The sequence below is a fragment of the Trichechus manatus genome, unplaced genomic scaffold (genome assembly GCF_000243295.1).
Source record: "Trichechus manatus latirostris isolate Lorelei unplaced genomic scaffold, TriManLat1.0 scaffold00022, whole genome shotgun sequence".
NCBI classification, from domain to species: Eukaryota; Metazoa; Chordata; class Mammalia; order Sirenia; family Trichechidae; genus Trichechus; species Trichechus manatus.
In genome coordinates, this window is record NW_004443958.1 from 18,798,613 (window position 1) to 18,816,338 (window position 17,726).

A 17,726-nucleotide genomic window follows, 5' to 3' on the forward strand; every position below is an offset into this window, starting at 1 on the left:
ACATAATTCCTTTTATAATTCTAACAGTGCCGTCATTATCGTAGAGGATATTAGTCAATATTTTATATATTAAAAAAGGAAATCACGTACTATTTCAGTTTTCAATTGTGCCTCATTTAACTACTTACCTCTGGAGATTGCAACACAGGAGCGGTGTACTCCCCTTGCCCAGACTCTGTCACCTGAGCTCATTTGGAGAAGGTCTGTGGCACGGCAGGGTCCAGGGTAGCGTCTTAGAAGTAGAGATGACCACATGCTATGTGCTAGGGTAGTGATGACAGAGTCTGAGCGCTTTCCTAGTCGCAGCTCTGGTTTCTGTGTCATCCGCTGTTATCGCCTCTTACTGGTTTTGCAAACTAAGCCAGGATGAGATGAATAGGAAATTATATTTTCTGATTTTAATATGTGTGGATTTTTTTTTTAGCAAATGATGGTTCCAGAAGCTTTTTGAACAAAGTCGTTCCAAATCATGTTCTCTAAAACTCAGGATTATTCTGTACAGTAGTCACCTTACCCTTGGTTTCACTTTCCACGGTTTCAGTTGCCCGCAGTCAACTGCAGTTCAAAAATGTTAAATGAGTATGTAGCATGATGAAATCTCACGCCGTTCCGCTCCATCGTTCACATAACTTTTATTATAGTATATTCTTATAGTTGTTGTATTATTAGTTATTGTTATTACTCTCTTACTATGCCTGATTTGTAAATTAAATTTTATTATAGGTATGTATGTAGGGGACAGAACATGGCATATGTAGGGTTCAGTACTGTCTGCAGTTTCAGGCATCCACTGGGGGTCTTGGAATGTATCCCCCACGGATAAGGGGGGACTAGTGTATGTTATTGCCCTTGTCCTTGGTAACTCTGCTGAGTAATTTTTTTCAGATAAATATGACAGTATATAGTAAGGTTAAATCTAGATGTGAGTCTATAAATTACTTCTAAGTAGGAGAATGTGGTTTAGCGCTCAGCTGCTAACAAAAGGTTGCCAGTTCTAATCCACCAGCCACTCCTTGGGAGAAAGATGTGGCAGCCTGGTTTCGTAAAGACTACAGCCTTGGAAGTCCTATGGGGCACTTCTACTCTGTCTTGTAGGGTCGCTGTGAGTCAGAGTTGACTCGGTGGCACACAGCAAGCAGTACGAGAGTAAGTTCTATTAATACTTTTTCTGTTAAACATTGCAATAATGGGGGGGGGGAATAGATGTCGACTATAAGTTAACCAATAGTTGACTCAGAAATCGTTCTTTTTCTACAGAGTATCTTAAGTAAGTAGTTCAGAAAAATGTGCTAGAGTTTTATCTGTGTTAGGTGTATTGTAGCATAAAGTATCGCAATGAAGAGAGAAGCCCAACTTTTAAAACAAATTGGAGCTCTAACCCCTTTGCTTGCCTTTATTGTCCTCTTTTCTGTAAGGTTTATGTGCCTGGGGATAAAGAACAAGTAGTGAAATTGAGAATGGAAGGAGAGAACATATAGAATTACATGTGGAAAGAATTGTGTAATAAAATACTCCTCTAATGGATTAAAATCCTTTTAGAGGGAACACTTTCCTGAAGATAAGACTCCATTTCATTCCCTTTCTTTTGACCTCTTATCTAATTAGTCACCAGCCCTATTTGATGCTCCCTATGACACCTCCCACGTTCTTTTTTTCCTATACTCTGGGTCATTAGAATATGCATTTTGATTTTTCCATGTGTCCTCCACGATGATGCTTGCATTGTTCTATTTGAGTGCAGTTACCCTTCACCGACCCAAGTTTATCCTTGTAGTTCTGCTCATTCCTTAGGGAGCCCTCACCATCCCACTTCAGTGCTATGTCCACTTCTTTTCACTTGAGCCCTGTGTGCTTTTTCCCACCTGAACTTCTGTGGGCCTTATGGCTGTGTGGTCCATTTGTCAGTGGATAGCTCTTGTCCTCTGGTGCTTTCCAAATCTTGTTTTATAATTTTATTTTTAAACCATTGTTTTTTCAAGTAGAATTCCCTATAGCTCTTCTTAGCACAGTACTCTGTACTTGTTTGTTGAAGTACAAGAATAACACTTACATTATAGGCATTATTTATATATATGCACTCCATGTATGTATGTGTGTGTGTTTATGTGTGTTGTGTGTACAAAGTGTTTTGGTACTTGAAAAGGGGTCTGTGTGAGTGGGACTGTAATATTACTAAATGTTTTTAATTATGTGAAACAAATGTCTTTCAGACGCTAACTGAATACATAACATGACTTCTAATGTTAATCTTGAAGGAAATATATGTGAGGCAGACTCTTTTAAAGGATTTTGGATACCACAGAGCTAGAGATCTAAAAGTGATAGATTTTTAAAATATTCTAATAGAAAAATAGCCTGTGTCATTTCACCTTGATTACTGGTGGCCTCCACTAGACCTAAAAATAAAACTTGAATGGATTCAGTTGACACTGTCATCTGTTTGTTGGAGACATCATATTGTTCTGGCATTTATTTAGCATTTTGCGGTATGCATTATACTTTCTTTACCATTATTTTATTTGACTTTTATAGCACCTATCAGAGCAGATATTAATCTCATTTCATATACCAGTGAACTTTGGGTCCTCACTCATTTAGTGAAGAGATATTTTTGTAAATGCCTGCTACATGTCAGGCATGCACAACAACAAATAAGATACGTGGGCTTTGTGTTTGAGGGACTCATATTCTAGCAGTAAAGACAGACATATATACAAAGAAGTGCAATGAAATGTTACAGGTACCATGATAGAAATATACAGAGAAATATGCAGTGAGGCTGTAACATAAAGACTAAATTCCAATAATCAAAGCCACTGCCATTTTAAAGTATGACATTTAGTGAACAATAAATAAGTCAACGGATTCTCGATACATCACATATACAAATTAAATAAAATAGTTTAACTGACTCATAGTGACCCTGTTGGACAGAGTAGAACTGCCCCATAGAGTTTCCAAGAAGCAGCTGGTGGATTCGAGCTCCCGACCTTTTGGTTAGCAGCCACATATCTCTTAACCCTGTGCCAGGGCTCCAGTTGCTGCATAACCGAGAAAACCAAACCCGTTGCCGTCAAGTCGATTACGACTCATAGCGACCCTACAGGACAGAGTAGAACTGCCCCATATGGTTTCTAAGGAGTGCCCGGTGGATTCAAACTGCCAACCTTTTGGTTAGCAGCCGTAGCTCTTAACCACTACGCCACCAGGGTTTGATATAAATACCATTATTCTCTCCTTTTAAAGATGATGAAACAAACCTAATTCAGAGTCATACAGTCAGTATATAGACCCAGTTTCTGTAATAGGATGTAAGCATTCTTCAACTCCAGTGACAGTGTTATTAACGTAGCACTTGAGTTTTGGAGATGGAAACCCTGGTGGTGTAGTGGTTAGGTGCTAGGGCTGCTAACCAAAAGGTTGGCAGTTCGAATCCACCAGGAACTCCTTGGAAACTCCGTGGGGCAGTTCTACTCTGTCCTATAGGGTCGCTGTGAGTCGGAATCAACTCAACGGCAGTGGGTTGAGTTTTGGAGGATAGCTCTATTCCCAAGTTGCCAGTGCCATGGTGGTGGTGAATTCAGTAACAGAGACATTAATATTTCCAGATAGATTTAAATGATCATTTGGGTAATATGATTAGTTGAAAGTGTCACTTATTTAAAAAGGGGTCTTTATAAATTATCCAAGTTCCCAAACTTGTAGAATTTCAGAGGAAAGCAAGTGTCCTGACAAACCAAAAGTACTCACAGGTGGACCAACCGCTTAGAATTTTTGGTTCGCGTTGGGTAGAATTCTTGCACCTTTGTGTGCCCATGTGTCTGATCCATGCTACAGTCAGTTCAGCTGTGAGGTTCTCAGTGCAGCTGCTCAAGTCCTTCTATGAATGACTGAGTCAGGATGGACCAAAAACAAATTCTGATGCCTCAACATCAAAGACTGAGGATGTTTCCTCTCCTAGAGGTCAGCCTATCTCATTCTTGTATGTGGACTAGGAGATGTTGGTAATCCACATGAGGATAGTGTTAGGGGAGTGAAGGAGAAGAAATTGTCTTTAAAGAAGAAATGGTTCATTTAGGAGTGTGTAAAACTTGCCAAAAAAAAGCATGTTAAATGTTTTTACAATAGCTTCTGTATTCAGAGTACTTCTTATTTGATTACTTTGTACTGCTAACCCTGAGAAGTAAGTAGTAGGACTTTCCTGTTTACTGACTAAGACTCAGAGAACCTTATTGAGCAGATTGCCCCACGAGCCTATCTGTCCACTACTATAATTTGCAGCCTGGAACTTGTTTGGTGGTAATTTCTGTCTTCCACTGTGCTTGAGTTCCATTTTCCTATGGGTTAGTTATCCCACTCGAGACTTCTGTCTCTCTTCCTCCTACTGTATCATCATCAAGGTCCTGAGTTCCACATGCTTTAGGAGGAGAATAATGGATTGCCTTCTCCTTTATGTACCTAAAGTAATTAACCATAAAGGAAGAACTCATATTGGTCAGTCTTGCCAGTTGCTTGAGGCTTTCTGTGATATATTTAGCCCTTTCCTTTTTTTCTTTGGGGACAGAGAAGATTATGAAGAGGTCAAAAATAGATGGTATTGGAGCTCAAGTGAGAAATTTGTTGGAAGGGATCAGAAGCTAGGATGAGGAGGAATTAAATGCTTTAAGGAAAAAAAGGAATAAATAGGTATATTTTCTTATTTAAACTTATTTAAGCAGTCAGGAAGATGTATTTTGTTTTGTTTTCATTAAACTAGCAATACAAGTACTTTAATAGTACCTTATTTAAGCTATTTGGCCTTGCTAGCAGAATTTGATACAGATATTATCAAGCTCTTGATAGCTTTATATTTGATGTCAGTGACCAGTTAGATAAGCTACAGTACTTTAGAACCCTCTGCTAATTAATTACAAGTAAAGAGAACAAGGTGCTTCCTAAACAGTAGGTAAAAGGACCTAGAAGCAGGAGGATCAACTAGAAAACATTCTCATACAACATGAAAGACTATGTTCAAGTACCTGCAGCTGACCTTGAAAAGCCTTATGAATTTACTTCACCAAGGGAGTCAACCACATTTCTATGCCTGAGTAGGTCCAATGATTTTATTTCACTTGTTCTTGTGATGGTTATATGTGTACTATTCTCTGATTTAAGATAGTTTACAGAGTAATTTCTTTTATGATAATTACTGCCCTGTCATTGCCTTACATTACCTTTAGTATGTTGTTTTATAGAAACCCAAGTAAATTGAAAAATGTTTACCTAGTTTCATCTGTCTTCTCAGTAGTTGTTAGCTTCTCCTTTATAGTAAGTGGTCAGGAGGGTGTCACCATAAGCATTTATTTCCCTCTGTGGTAGTGTGTACCTCTTCTGGTGTCACAAACATTCCTGTGGTCTTGTCCGTGGTTCATGGTTAGTAGAAAGCTAGTATCTTAAAAATTGGTACTTGACTTTAGTGTGCAGTCACCCCTTGAAGTCATCAGGTCTGGGCTTGGAAGCTCAGCTCCTCTTACTAGCTGTGTGATATTGCGCAGGGGTGCCTCTCTGAGCCTCTGCGTCCTCAGTTAGAGAATGGAGGTTATAATAAGCACCACATAGAGTTGCTCTGGGAGGAGGTGAACGATGTCTTTGAAGTACTCAGTGTAGTGCTGCACACATCCTGTTCAGAAATAGCAGTTACCACTGCTGGTACTAATGTTGAAAGCTTGTTATGAACCATACATAAAATGCGATGTGATTTTTAAATGATTAGTCTACAGCAGAGGTTTTCCCACTGTGGGGAGTGCTATCTCAAGGGCTTTCGTGTACCTTCTGCTTCCCTCCATTCTTGTATTTAACTTTTCTGCATTACTAATAATAGCTACCATTTTACTGAATGTTTTATTTATTGAATGAATATGTTAGACCCTTGATGAGAACTTTACATACAATTATACTGAATTTTTACTGTAATTATGAAGAAGGCAGTATTACACCTGTTTTACTGATGAGGAAACATAAATGGAGAAAGATGAAGTAACCGGCCCAGCTTCCCCCAGCCAAACAGTGAGAGACCTTGGGTTCAACCCCAAGAGCTGTCTGACTCTGAAGCACGGGCTCCGACACTGCCCATGCTACCTGCTTGACTTTGGTCTTCTGACTTCTTTGTCTCCCCCAGTAGACCTAAGCTTTCCTGAAAATGCAAAGTTGTTTGTATTGTAAGTTCACATTTTTTAAAGCCCCTTTAAAATGAAAGCAATGCATGATATCAGAAAGGGTCAAATAATGTAAGTGAAACTTACTTGTTTATTAAGAATTTTCTCTTATCAAAAATAACAAAGTTTACCATTCTGACTGGATACTTGAAGCATTAGGACTTGTTTTTCAGCCCATTTGCAGTCTCTTTGCTATAATAGCAATTTGAATTTACTATATTTGGTCTTGCATTAATGCTAGCAAACTGTTCACCGTAATCTTCTTATCCAGTTACAAGCTTCTTTCATCATTGCAATACTTAGCTCCGTTTCCTATTTATGAGAACCAGTGAATACATAAATGATTTTAATTTATTTCATCATGAGTATTAATATTTATTGGAAGTATTTTCATATTAGGTATAGCCAGTACATACAGAAATATGAATTTTGTTAATTTGGCTGCCACTCTTTTTTTTCTTCAGTAATCAGACCTGTGTTTTGTTTTTTGGACTCTAAAAATCAGAGTTCAAGTATTTTGGTGTTTTAATCTGAACGATCTCCTAGTGGAATCTTTGGAATTTTTTTCTTCTATTAAGGTAGAAAATATCCTGAAAAATGGATAACATTTTATTTTATTAGCGTATACTGCCCAAGTATATACTACTGAATTGTTGTTGTTAGGTGCCATCGAATTGTTTCCGACTCACAGCGACCCTGTGTACAACAGAACAAAACACTGCCCCGTCTTGCACCATCCTCACAATCGTTGCTATGCTTGAGCCCATCATTGCAGCCACTGTGTCAGTCCATCTCATTGAGGGTCTTCCTCTTTTTAGCTGACCCTTTACTTTACCAAGCATGATGGCCTTCTCCAAGGACTGGTCCCTCCTGATAACACGTCCAGAGTAAGTGAGATGAGGTCTCACCACCCTCGCTTCTAAGAAGCATCTGGCTCCACTTCTTCCAAGATACATTTGTTTGTTCTTCTGGTGTATTCAGTATTCTTCACCAACACCATAATTCAAAGGCATCAGTTCTTCTTAGGTCTTCCCTATTCAATGTCCAGCTTTCGCATGCATATGAGGCGACTGAAAATACCATGGCTTGGGTCAGGTGCACCCTAGTCCTCAAAGTGACATCTTTAGTTTTTAACACTTTAAAGAGGTCTTTTGCAGCAGATTTGCCCAATGCAATAAGCTGTTTGATTTCCTGACTGCTGCTTCTCTGGGCTTTGATTGCTGAGCATACAGATTGAATAAGAATGGTGAATGGATATACCCCTGATGCACACATTTCCTGATTTTAAACCACGCATTACCCCCTTGTTCTGTTTGAATGACTGCCCCTTGGTCTATGTACAGGTTCCTCATGAGCACAATTAAGTATTCTGGAATACTTATTCTTTTTTGACAGTAGCTCAAAACCGAACCCTCTGCCTTCAGGTAGATTTTGACTCATAGCTACCCTATAGGAAAAAGAAGAACTGCCCCATAGGATTTCCAAGGCTGTAATTCTTTATGGAAGCAGACTGCCACATCTTTCTGCTATGGAGTGGCTCGTGGGTTCAAACTGCTGACCTTTTGTTAGCAGCCGAGCGCTTTAACCACTGGGCCAACAGGGCTCCTTAATAGTCACGTAGTAGGTACAAATTAAATATTTGGATATTGCTTGATTTGACCACTAATATTTAGATGTTGTGGGCAGAGCATGAACTTTTAAACACTGGCCTTTTGCCTAGTTATTTCCTGTTGAGTTCATTACTTGATCAATTCTGCCACAGTTCCTGCTCCTGTAAAGTGGTAATGATAATAGCACCTCACAGGGTTGCTGGCAAGATTAAATACTGTATGCACAGAGCTGTGTGATCACTGAAGGTCCTGCACATATCTTAACTCTCTCTTGCTTTTAGTGACTAACGGCTCCACTCTACTGTGAGTCTGGACTGCAGGCAAAGTCTTGTTTGGTTGGGTCCGTGGTGCTGGGCCCTCAGTGACACTGGTGTATGACCGCGTGAATGAATGGTGCATACTTCGTGAGGAAAATTGAATCTGGAGAAGTTGCTTCTTGAATAAGGTTACTCAGTAAGGTAGCAAAGTGATGCTTAAGACCAAGTTGTCTTCTAGTTCAAGTGTTTTCTCATGTTTTGGTCACTAAATACATACAAATGCACCCCCACCCCCAGTTTCGTAAATCATGGGGATAATTGTATAATGGCTCCAGACCAGCATTACTGCTAAGTTTTGAGTTTTAGAACAAGAAAACTGATCTCTTCTACTTGAATAGTTCTTTCCAGATAGCCAGTGTGCCTTACCCAAGGTTACGTACCCGCTTAAGTGAAAGAAAATTGGAATGAACTCCGTCCTTCTAGATCAAAATCCATTGCTTTTTCCAAGATAACAAGAACTGAAAATATATAGAACAGCCTTGAGGCAGCTTTTGAAATTCCTGGACTTAAAGATTTTTCTCCCTCTCTTGTAGTTCCTTATATGATACATCATGTAGATATGTGTATTACTGTGCTAGGAGTGGACAGTCATTTTCAGACTTACTGTAAACACTTGTTGATTCTTATTTGGAAATCATTGTGTCTGACTCATATATAATATAGATTTTTTTCCAAGAGATAGTTATTCTGGAGCAGATTTAAGATCTTATGACCTTAAGGAACTTTCTTAATCTTTCTGAACTTCAGTTTCTTCATTTGTAAACTAGGTACCAGTACATACCTCGCAGGGTCAGATAGAACTGGAGATACAGGGTAAGTAGATTAATGTGGTAAACAGTCTGGCGTATAGCGAGTTTAAGGTGCCGTGCGTCACGTAACTTCTAAGGGCCTGAGCTACAAAAGTGTCATGGACCCAACATAGTGTTCTATTCTGCCTTATTCTGCTGTGGGTAGGCTTTTAGTCTGCAGGCTTTGGGTTGTTGTTGTCTTTAACATAGATATAATCACTGCAGGGAACATCCTCTTGCGTAGAGCTCTTTGACCTCTTTGTTTTAAAATCTTTAATAAGTTTCTAAATGTGGAATTACTCAACTAAAGGGAACATCCTCTTGCATATAGATAGCTCTTTGACCTCTTTGTTTTAAAATCTTTAGCTGAAGTTTCTAAATGTGGAATTACTCAACTAAAGGATAGGGATATTTTATGACCCTTTGTATGTATCGCTAAATTGCATTCCAAAGTAGTCTACCCAAATTATAGAGCCATTTGCAGTATATATGCTTTTTAAGGCTTCCTAACCAGTGCTGGGAGCCCTACTGGCGCAGTGGTTAAGAGCTTGGCAGCTAACCAAAAGGTCAGCAGTTCGAATCCACTAGCCACTCCTTAGAAACCCTATGGGACAATTGTACTCTGTCCTGTAGGGTTGCTATGGGTCAGAATCAATTCCATGACACAGATTTGTTTTTTGTTTTTTTTTTTTGGTTTAACCAGTGCTGGCATTATTGCTTAAGTGCAAAATGGGCCTTTTAGTTTCTTTTAATTACTATTTTTATTAAGTAGCTATTTTATATGTCTGTTTAATAATTTTTTCTTCATGGCATTTTCCATTTATTTGTTGGTCTTGTTTCAATAAAGGGTTTATAAATTAGACACTTAGATATTTTTGTCATATTTGCTACAGAGCAGATCCCTCAGTCTTTTGTTTGCAGTGTAATTTTTGTTTAAAGATGATTTATTACATTTTTCTATGATGATTTCTCAGAGTAGAATATGTTCACTAAAATATAAGGCTACTTTGGAATATACTAGTTTTGTAAAGTATAAAAGGAGGTTAACACAGAAAAGTTGTAAGTTTGAAGGATGTTATGTCAGGTCATTTGTACACATTTAATGTAAATATCAGTGAACTGTTGGAAACCTCAAGGTAGTAATTCTGCCAAAGATGAGCTGTGAATACCTCCTCATGAAGGAGCCACAGGAAGAGGCTGAGAACCCAGTTAGGAAGCTATGGACAAAATATAGACAAGGTATAAAATCTGAGCTAGGTTAGTAAAAGTGGATAAGATGGAACAGAAAGGAAGAAATTGTTGAGATGGAAACAAGATTTTACTCATGCATTCATCCGTACATTCACTCAGCAAATATTTGGATGCCTGCTGTGTGCCAGGTGTTATTCCAGTTGCTTGGGATTCATCAGTGAGCAAAACAAAGATTCCCGCCTTCATCTGAGCTTCTATCCTGGTGAGGGGAGACAGATGATAAACAGTAAGCACAATAGGTAAATGATTTAATAGGCCAAGTGCTATGGGAAAAAGAAAAAAGCAGATTAAGGGTGGTCAGAGTGGGCTTCATTAAGAAGGTGAGATTTCAGTGAAGACTTGAAGGAGATGAGGGAGTTAGTGAAGTGGATACCTGGGCATGTTTCAGGGAGAGGGAATACAGAACAAAGATCCTAAATCAGGAGGGTGCCTGGCATGTGGACTAGTAAGGAGGCCATTGTGGCTGGAGTGGAGTGCATTGGGCTAGGGGCGGGGATATGGGGGAGTAGTTGGAGATGAAATCAGAAAGGAGATAAGGGGGGTACAGATTATGTGTTATAGATACATAATATGTATAGGATTATGAATTATGATTATGGATACATAATTATAGGATTATAAGAGTTCAGCTGCTAACCAAAGGGTCGGCAGTTGGAACCCACCGGCTGCTCCTTGAAAACCCTATGGGGCAGTTCTGCTCTGTCCTGTGGGGTCGCTGTGAGTCGGAATCGACTTGCTGGTAATGGGTTTGGTTTTGGTTTTTAATTATAGGATTAGGTATAGGATGAATTTGGTAAGGGGTGTGTGTGTAGGGGGTGCCAGACAACTTTGGAATAAGTTGTTACTGTATCCATTTTGACCTGGTGTCTTTGAGGATGGGAGAAGACATTTAACTTTCTCATTTCTTAAGTAGTTATTGAATTAGCATGCTTTTTCCTATTTATGGCAGTTTGATATTTTTCCCTTTATTTTAAATAGCCCATTAATGTTCAGAAACTTGAACTTATTGGTTAGTTTACCCTATTAATAATCTCTGTACTTTTTGTTTTTTTTTAAACAGGAGTATACTGCTGCTGTTCTGCTTTGCGTCCTCGTTACAAACGCCTAGTGGACAACATATTCCCTGAAGATCCAAAAGTAATTTGATCTACATCTACTGATCCTTCTCTTTGCTGACCCATACTTCCCCCTGCTGACCTCCATAAGGTTTCCCTAATTTCATTTCTCTACTTTTACCCCTAAATCTCAGCATGCAACTACTGTTCTGTACTTGTCTCCTTTTCTCTTTTTTCTGATCCATGTTAGCTAGCTTGTCCAGTTTTCAGAGTCTTTTCATAGACTAGGCATAAATCTGGAATGACGAGCAGTAGACAATTAAATCATATTCTTTTGTAGTCTCTACAGTGCGTGAATTCAAGTAGCATTCATTTATCAGAAAGTTATTAACTAGTGCAGATTATTTGTGCTAAATGCTGAGAATAGAGCTGTGAACACAGACATGGTTTTCTGCTGTCACCAAGCTCATAGACAAGGCTATTGGTCATTGTTCTTCTGTGGGAAACAGTGCTGTCAGAGAAGGAAGTACAGGTGCTACTTGAGTAACATCTCCTTTGGGCTTGGGAGAAGAAAGGCCTGGAGGAAGTGAAATCTAAGTAAGATCCAAAGAATAAATAGAAGAGAATTGAGAGGTAAAGGCAGAATGTTCCAGACAGAGTTTGTTCTGTTTTTATTTAAATGCTTTTTAAGAAAATGCTTTTTTATTTTTATAGAAGTTATTTTATTGTGGAATATTACTAGTTTCAAAGCTACTGGGTTTGAATAATATTATTTGAAATTGTCTTAAACTTTCTGTATTAACGATATGAACAAAAAAAATTACAAGGGTTTGATTTCCAGAATTTGTCTTATTTTAAAATATAGCCAACTGTAGAAATCTTTTGGTTATCTTAACATTAATTTAATGTTGATATATCATATTTTTAATCAAATCTAATTTAAACATTCAGACATACAGAGGAGATGAGTAAATTGCATAGTGTTGGCTGCCAGGTATCCTGCTGAAGTGTATGGGAGGCAGCTCACTGGATATTTTGTGGCACATAAACAACTCTTAAGATATTGTGCCTACCTTTAAGGAGCTTTACATCTGTTGACTGGCATAAAGCAAAGCGTACTAAATATTAAATTACAGTGCAGAAATCAGTAAGCAAAATACATAGTAAAAGAGACGGTAAAGTTTTTGTCCTTAAAGCAGGGAGGTATCACTGTGGGCTGGAAAGTATTGTCATTGGAAATCAGATATGCTGAGCTTTGAAGGATGTATACTATCTGGAGAAGTAGAGAAAGAGTGAGGCTGGCCTGATAGAGAAAGGACGTGGGAAAGAAAGAGATGCTTTTGAGGTCAGTAGCAAGTTGATCCATCCGATTTGAACTGCAGGCTCATAGAGCATGACGGGTGGTAATCATGTTGACCATCATTTCTGATTTGAAAACTCAGATGTGTCATTTAATAGGCCAAGTCAGGATTTCCCTGAGGAGTCTGGGACAGATGGTTGCTGAAGATAAGGTGGAGGCCAGCTTCTGGAGGAACGTGAATGATATGCAAGCATTTGTTGTATCTGCTTTAACTTGTAGGCAGTGAGGGTGCTTGGCTCACTCTTGAACAGGGGAGTGATGCTATGACAGGTAAATTAGAGAACGTTTGTAGAAGGAGTCTTTATTTGGCCCCAGATTCATGTAATTTATTTAAATAGCAGTCTTCAAAATAAGATTTAAAAACAAAAGGAGTTTGAGAGCTGCTGGCCTAGAGGGCAGTGGGAAAGTAGGGGTGCTTTGCAGGTAAATTTTAATCTGACAGCTTTCTCTTAGAGAAGGCGGCGAAGAGTTCAGTTGCTGTCAGAGCAAGAAGCGAGGTGGCAAAGTAGCAAGCTTGAGGAGAGGGGAGTAGGTTCCAAATATGAGGGAGCGGCTCCACCAGAGAAGCAGCAAAATAGCTGGAGAACGTTGAGGAGCCTGCTGCAGTTGAAAATGCAAATTTATAATTTTTTTCGGTTGTCGATTCATCATCTAACATGGGTTCTCTACCTCCTCCTTCCCCATGCCCTGGTCCTAAGCAGCATTTAGTTACTTGGACTGTATGACCAGGAAATGTAGGGTGATGGTTGACATGATGACTCATGTCAAGTCGTCATCACAGGGTGGGGAGAGTTGTTAGTCTTGTTGCACATCACCCTTTAGAGGGCAGAGACGCTGACAGTGAAATAATCCATGTCGAGGCCCGTTGTTGTTTTCGCTTTTGCAATACATTGACTAAGCATAGATTTATACAGTTCTGAATGCTTTCTCATTCATTAAGTACAACAAAACTTTGTAACGATATCAGCAAATTCTGAATCATTAAAAAAAAGCACTGTATTACTGTTGTATATCTAAAGGAGTAAAATAGGCATAATATTGTTACATTTGAAATTTTGAAATTGAAACATTCTGTTCAAAAAGCTCTTTTCACCAAAATACATTCCTTCCCATACATACTGTAGTTAGTTCAGCTATTTTTCGATAAAAGATGGTGTTATAGTCTAATTCGGTGTTTGTGAAGATGCATTTAAATGCTTTTCCTAAATGGGACATTTCTTTACTTTTTGAAAGCTGTGTGCATGTAGTACTTGAGTATTGGCACTAGGGAGTCTGTCTGCAGAAAAGTTCAACCTTAACATGGATGTTAGTATGCACAATCCAAAAAGGAGAAATGTAGAAGCAGCAACTCTTAAAAATACAAAAAAAAAAAAAAGAGATGAAAATATCAGTAACCTATTTATCTTGTTCTTATTAATATTTTTGTAGGATGGCCTCGTTAAAGCTGATATGGAGAAATTGACATTCTATGCAGTATCTGCTCCTGAGAAACTGGATCGAATTGGTTCTTACCTGGCAGAAAGGTTGAGCAGGGATGTTGTTAGGCATCGTTCTGGGTAAGGAAACAAATTGCTAATAAAGGATGTTTATCGTAGTAGGTTTATTTTTCCTTTACTTTCCGCCTTGGTTTAAGGACTTTACATTTGTTTATTTTAAATTTTTTATCTCACTGTGACCAAGAAGAGGCATATATGAGAAATTGGGGTGCAGCTGGTGTGTTTTTTGGAGCCCTGATGGTGCAGTGGTTAAGAGCTCAGGCTGTTAACTAAAAGGGCAGTTCGAATCCACCAGCCACTCCTTTGTAACCTTATGGGGCAGTTCTGCTCTGTTCTGTGGGGTTGCTATCAGTCGGAACCAACTTGACGGCACACAACAACAAGAACTGGTATTTTTAGTGTAACTTGTGAGCTTTATGAAATAGCTTCAGTTGTCTGCTTGCAGTGGGTTTAACTTGACCTTGAAGGTATTTGATCCATACTTTTATCTAGAGACTACTAGTGAACCTTCTAATTATTAATGTAAAATTGTTTTGCAACTCTAATCTTATTAATAGAAGGATAATTATATCTGGATTCTTATACTATTTTTAAAAAGAACCTTGAAAATCCTGACTCTTACATAAGCCTTATGATTTAAAATTAAATGATTTGTATTCTTAAATTATGCCTCAAATCTGTATCCCAAAGAAATCTCCTTCTGTATAATTTGTAGTAGGGATTTTCAGTGACTTCATAGTCCATAGTGTTTATCGTGCTTGTATAGTCAGAGTTGATGAAGGATGTGACAGTCTTTGTAATGTGATCAAATGTGATACAAAAGCGAGACCATTATTAATATATTGCTTGTTGTTTTAATGAGTTGGAATGGACTCAGCAACAGTTGGTTTGGTTTTGTTGTTGTTTTAAATGTGTAATTTAAAATAGCATTGTGAAATTTTAATTTTGAGATAATGCCTACTAATATTGTGCCTTTGGAAAATCCTTGTTAGGCTAAATCATCCTATAAATTATTTTGCCATCTAGTCAGGCAAAAATAATAGATGGCAGCTACATTGTAATATTATATGAACAAGTGTGTTCTATTCGCATAGATGCTGTAGCTTTGTTCCTTTCCTGGTGGTTAGGCTTTGCAAATAGGCTCCTGTTAGTTAATGGAGTTGCCTTTAGCTTAAGCACCCATTAATTTTTGAGGCTTCTCAGTGGGGAATAGTAGAAATTGACTCCCTTTTTCTGTCAGTGTATGTGATACTGTCATTTTAAAATCAGTCTCTAAGCTGAGAACAAACAGAAAGATCCTGTTAACCAACTTTTTTTTTTTAATTTTTATTTTTTTAACCAACTATTTTTACAAATTTTCACACAGTTATAGTTTTATTTATCAGGGAAGATGAGAGAGGACTGTGTTAGGCTTAGATACCAAGATTCAGAAGATGTCAGCATGGTGATTTGGAAATGTGCTGGCTCTACTCCTGCCTATAAAGAAAGGTCTGCCATCTTAATCCACTGTCTGTGCTTAAACAGTAATGACTCGCAGTTTGGATTCTAAATATTTTCCCATATTGTTTCATAGTTCTAGTTTCTTAGAGTATTCCATTCTCCAAGAGATATATTGACTTTTCTCTACCCTACCTTTTTTTTCCTACTTAGTACATTTTATTGTCTTGGCAGAAATAATTTTATTGTTGATTGTTGAAAGAAAGTTATCTGATAACTGAATTTTAATTTTCAGTACACAACTTAGAATCTGATAGGCTGTAAAGTAAAATTTATGAAACTTTTTTTTAGAGTATCCTGTTGTTGCCAATACTGTTTTATCTATTCAGATTTACTGATATGAGCAGATTCTGCTGGGAATTTTAGGCACATTGGGTATAGTAACTGTTTTGGGTCAGATATAGAGAAATATGATTAAAAGTCTGGAAAATAGAAGATGTCCATGTTTACAAAGAAAAATTTACACAGCAGTGATGTTAAAGCAGCTTTGAAAGCGTTTTTTGTAAGAAGGAGAAAATGAAGCAGTACAGTGTAGTTTTTGTATACTTGAACATGAGGACTGTTTTATAATCTACTAACATCACTAGGGAGTCCATGGATGGTGTAAACAGTTAACATGCTTGGCTGCTAACTGAAATAATGGAGGTTGGAGTTCATTAGTAGGTACTGCAGAAGAAAGGCATGGTGATCTACTTTCAAAAAATCAGTCATTGAAAACCCTTTGGAGCACAGTTCTACTCTGACACACATAGGGTCACCACGAGTCAGAGTCAACTTGATGGCAACTGGTTTTAAGATCATTAGTTCTGTGTGAAAATTAAGATTTCATTTAGAAGTGACTAAATTTTGCCTTTCTGTGTTCTTTGTATTTAAATAAACTTAATTCAGTTAATGAAAAGCACTTATGAGAATTAAGAGAGCGAGCAATGCCTTAACATTATTTTTCTCTCACATCAGGTATGTTTTAATTGCTATGGAGGCATTAGACCAACTTCTCATGGCTTGTCATTCTCAAAGCATCAAACCATTTGTAGAAAGCTTTCTTCGTATGGTAGCAAAGCTGCTGGAATCGGGGGAACCAAAGCTTCAAGTTCTTGGAACAAATTCTGTGAGTAAAACCATCCTCTTAGGAGTTAAAAGTTTAATTAGCATATCTAGGATTATTCTCTTCTTAGTATGTCTTTACATTTTTCAGGAAGTCTCCTATAAATCTAATATTCAGAAGTAATCATTTTAATATTTTTGATTTGTTTATTTTATATATTAGAAAATTGGGAACATGTTGTATATAGGGAGTTTCTGGGTGGTGCAGGCAGTTGACATGCTCGTCTGCTAACCAAAAGGTTGGAGGTTGGAGTTCACCAGAGGCACCTTGGAAGAAAGGCCTGGCAGTCTACTTCCAAAAAAGCAGCCATTGAAAACCTTATGTAGCATGTGCTACTCTGACACATATGGGGGCACCAGTGAGTCAGAATTGACTGGCTGGCAACTGTTTTACTGACTGTAGTATACAGAGCTTTGTGTAGTTTTGTTATTTACAGTTTTTTAAGCATTTTCCCATGTCATTCAAGGTTTATTTTTATAAAAAGTATTAGCTGGCTTAATACTTTCAGAATCTGTTTATATATATATATATGGTTAGTGTGTGTGTAGTATAGGAATCTTGAAAATTAAAGAGTCGTCAAAACCCTGGACGGTACTGCCAGTTTCACCATTTTGGAAACTGTTATTTTGGACAAGTGACTTAGCTTCTGAACTTCTGTGTTCCTGTCTGCAAAGTGAGCTGATGGCGTATTCCTTCCAGGGCTGTTGGTGTGGTGACGTAAGAAGCCCTGTGAAAACCCCTAGCATGGTGCATGGTACAGAGTAGGTGATGAATGTCAGTTTAATCCGAACCAGGTGCAGTGTTTGTGGCCTTGTCTAGATAATCATGAATCATAGAAAACTATAATTTAAAACAGATGGCTTAGCTCTGGCTCAATTCAGAATATCTTTTTAGTATGATTATTTCATTTTTTCAAATTTATTCTTTTCATATTTCAGTTGTGTTTCCAACAGAGTAGCGATAGATTTGGCTAAATAATTCTTTTGGATATACCTTTCAAAGCCATCAGTCTTCTATATCCTGACAGTTGTTTTTATATATATATTTATATAT

At 37.9% G+C, this 17,726-nt stretch overlaps 1 protein-coding gene across 5 annotated transcripts in view; it reads left to right on the top strand.

Moving 5' to 3' along the window:
* The window catches only part of EFR3A (EFR3 homolog A), a 101,035-nt gene that overhangs the window by 24,244 nt on the left and 59,065 nt on the right, over positions 1-17,726 (top strand). For 2 of the 5 annotated variants that reach the window (XM_023728201.1, XM_004373010.3), the window contains exons 2-4: positions 11,221-11,297; positions 14,004-14,131; positions 16,526-16,676. In XM_023728201.1, coding sequence (XP_023583969.1) covers positions 11,221-11,297; positions 14,004-14,131; positions 16,526-16,676 — 356 coding nt within the window. Of the gene's footprint in view, positions 1-10,253; positions 10,400-11,220; positions 11,367-14,003; positions 14,132-16,525; positions 16,677-17,726 lie in introns of those variants that run through there. The other 3 variants (XM_023728202.1, XM_023728204.1, XM_023728203.1) reach the window with 3 other exon arrangements.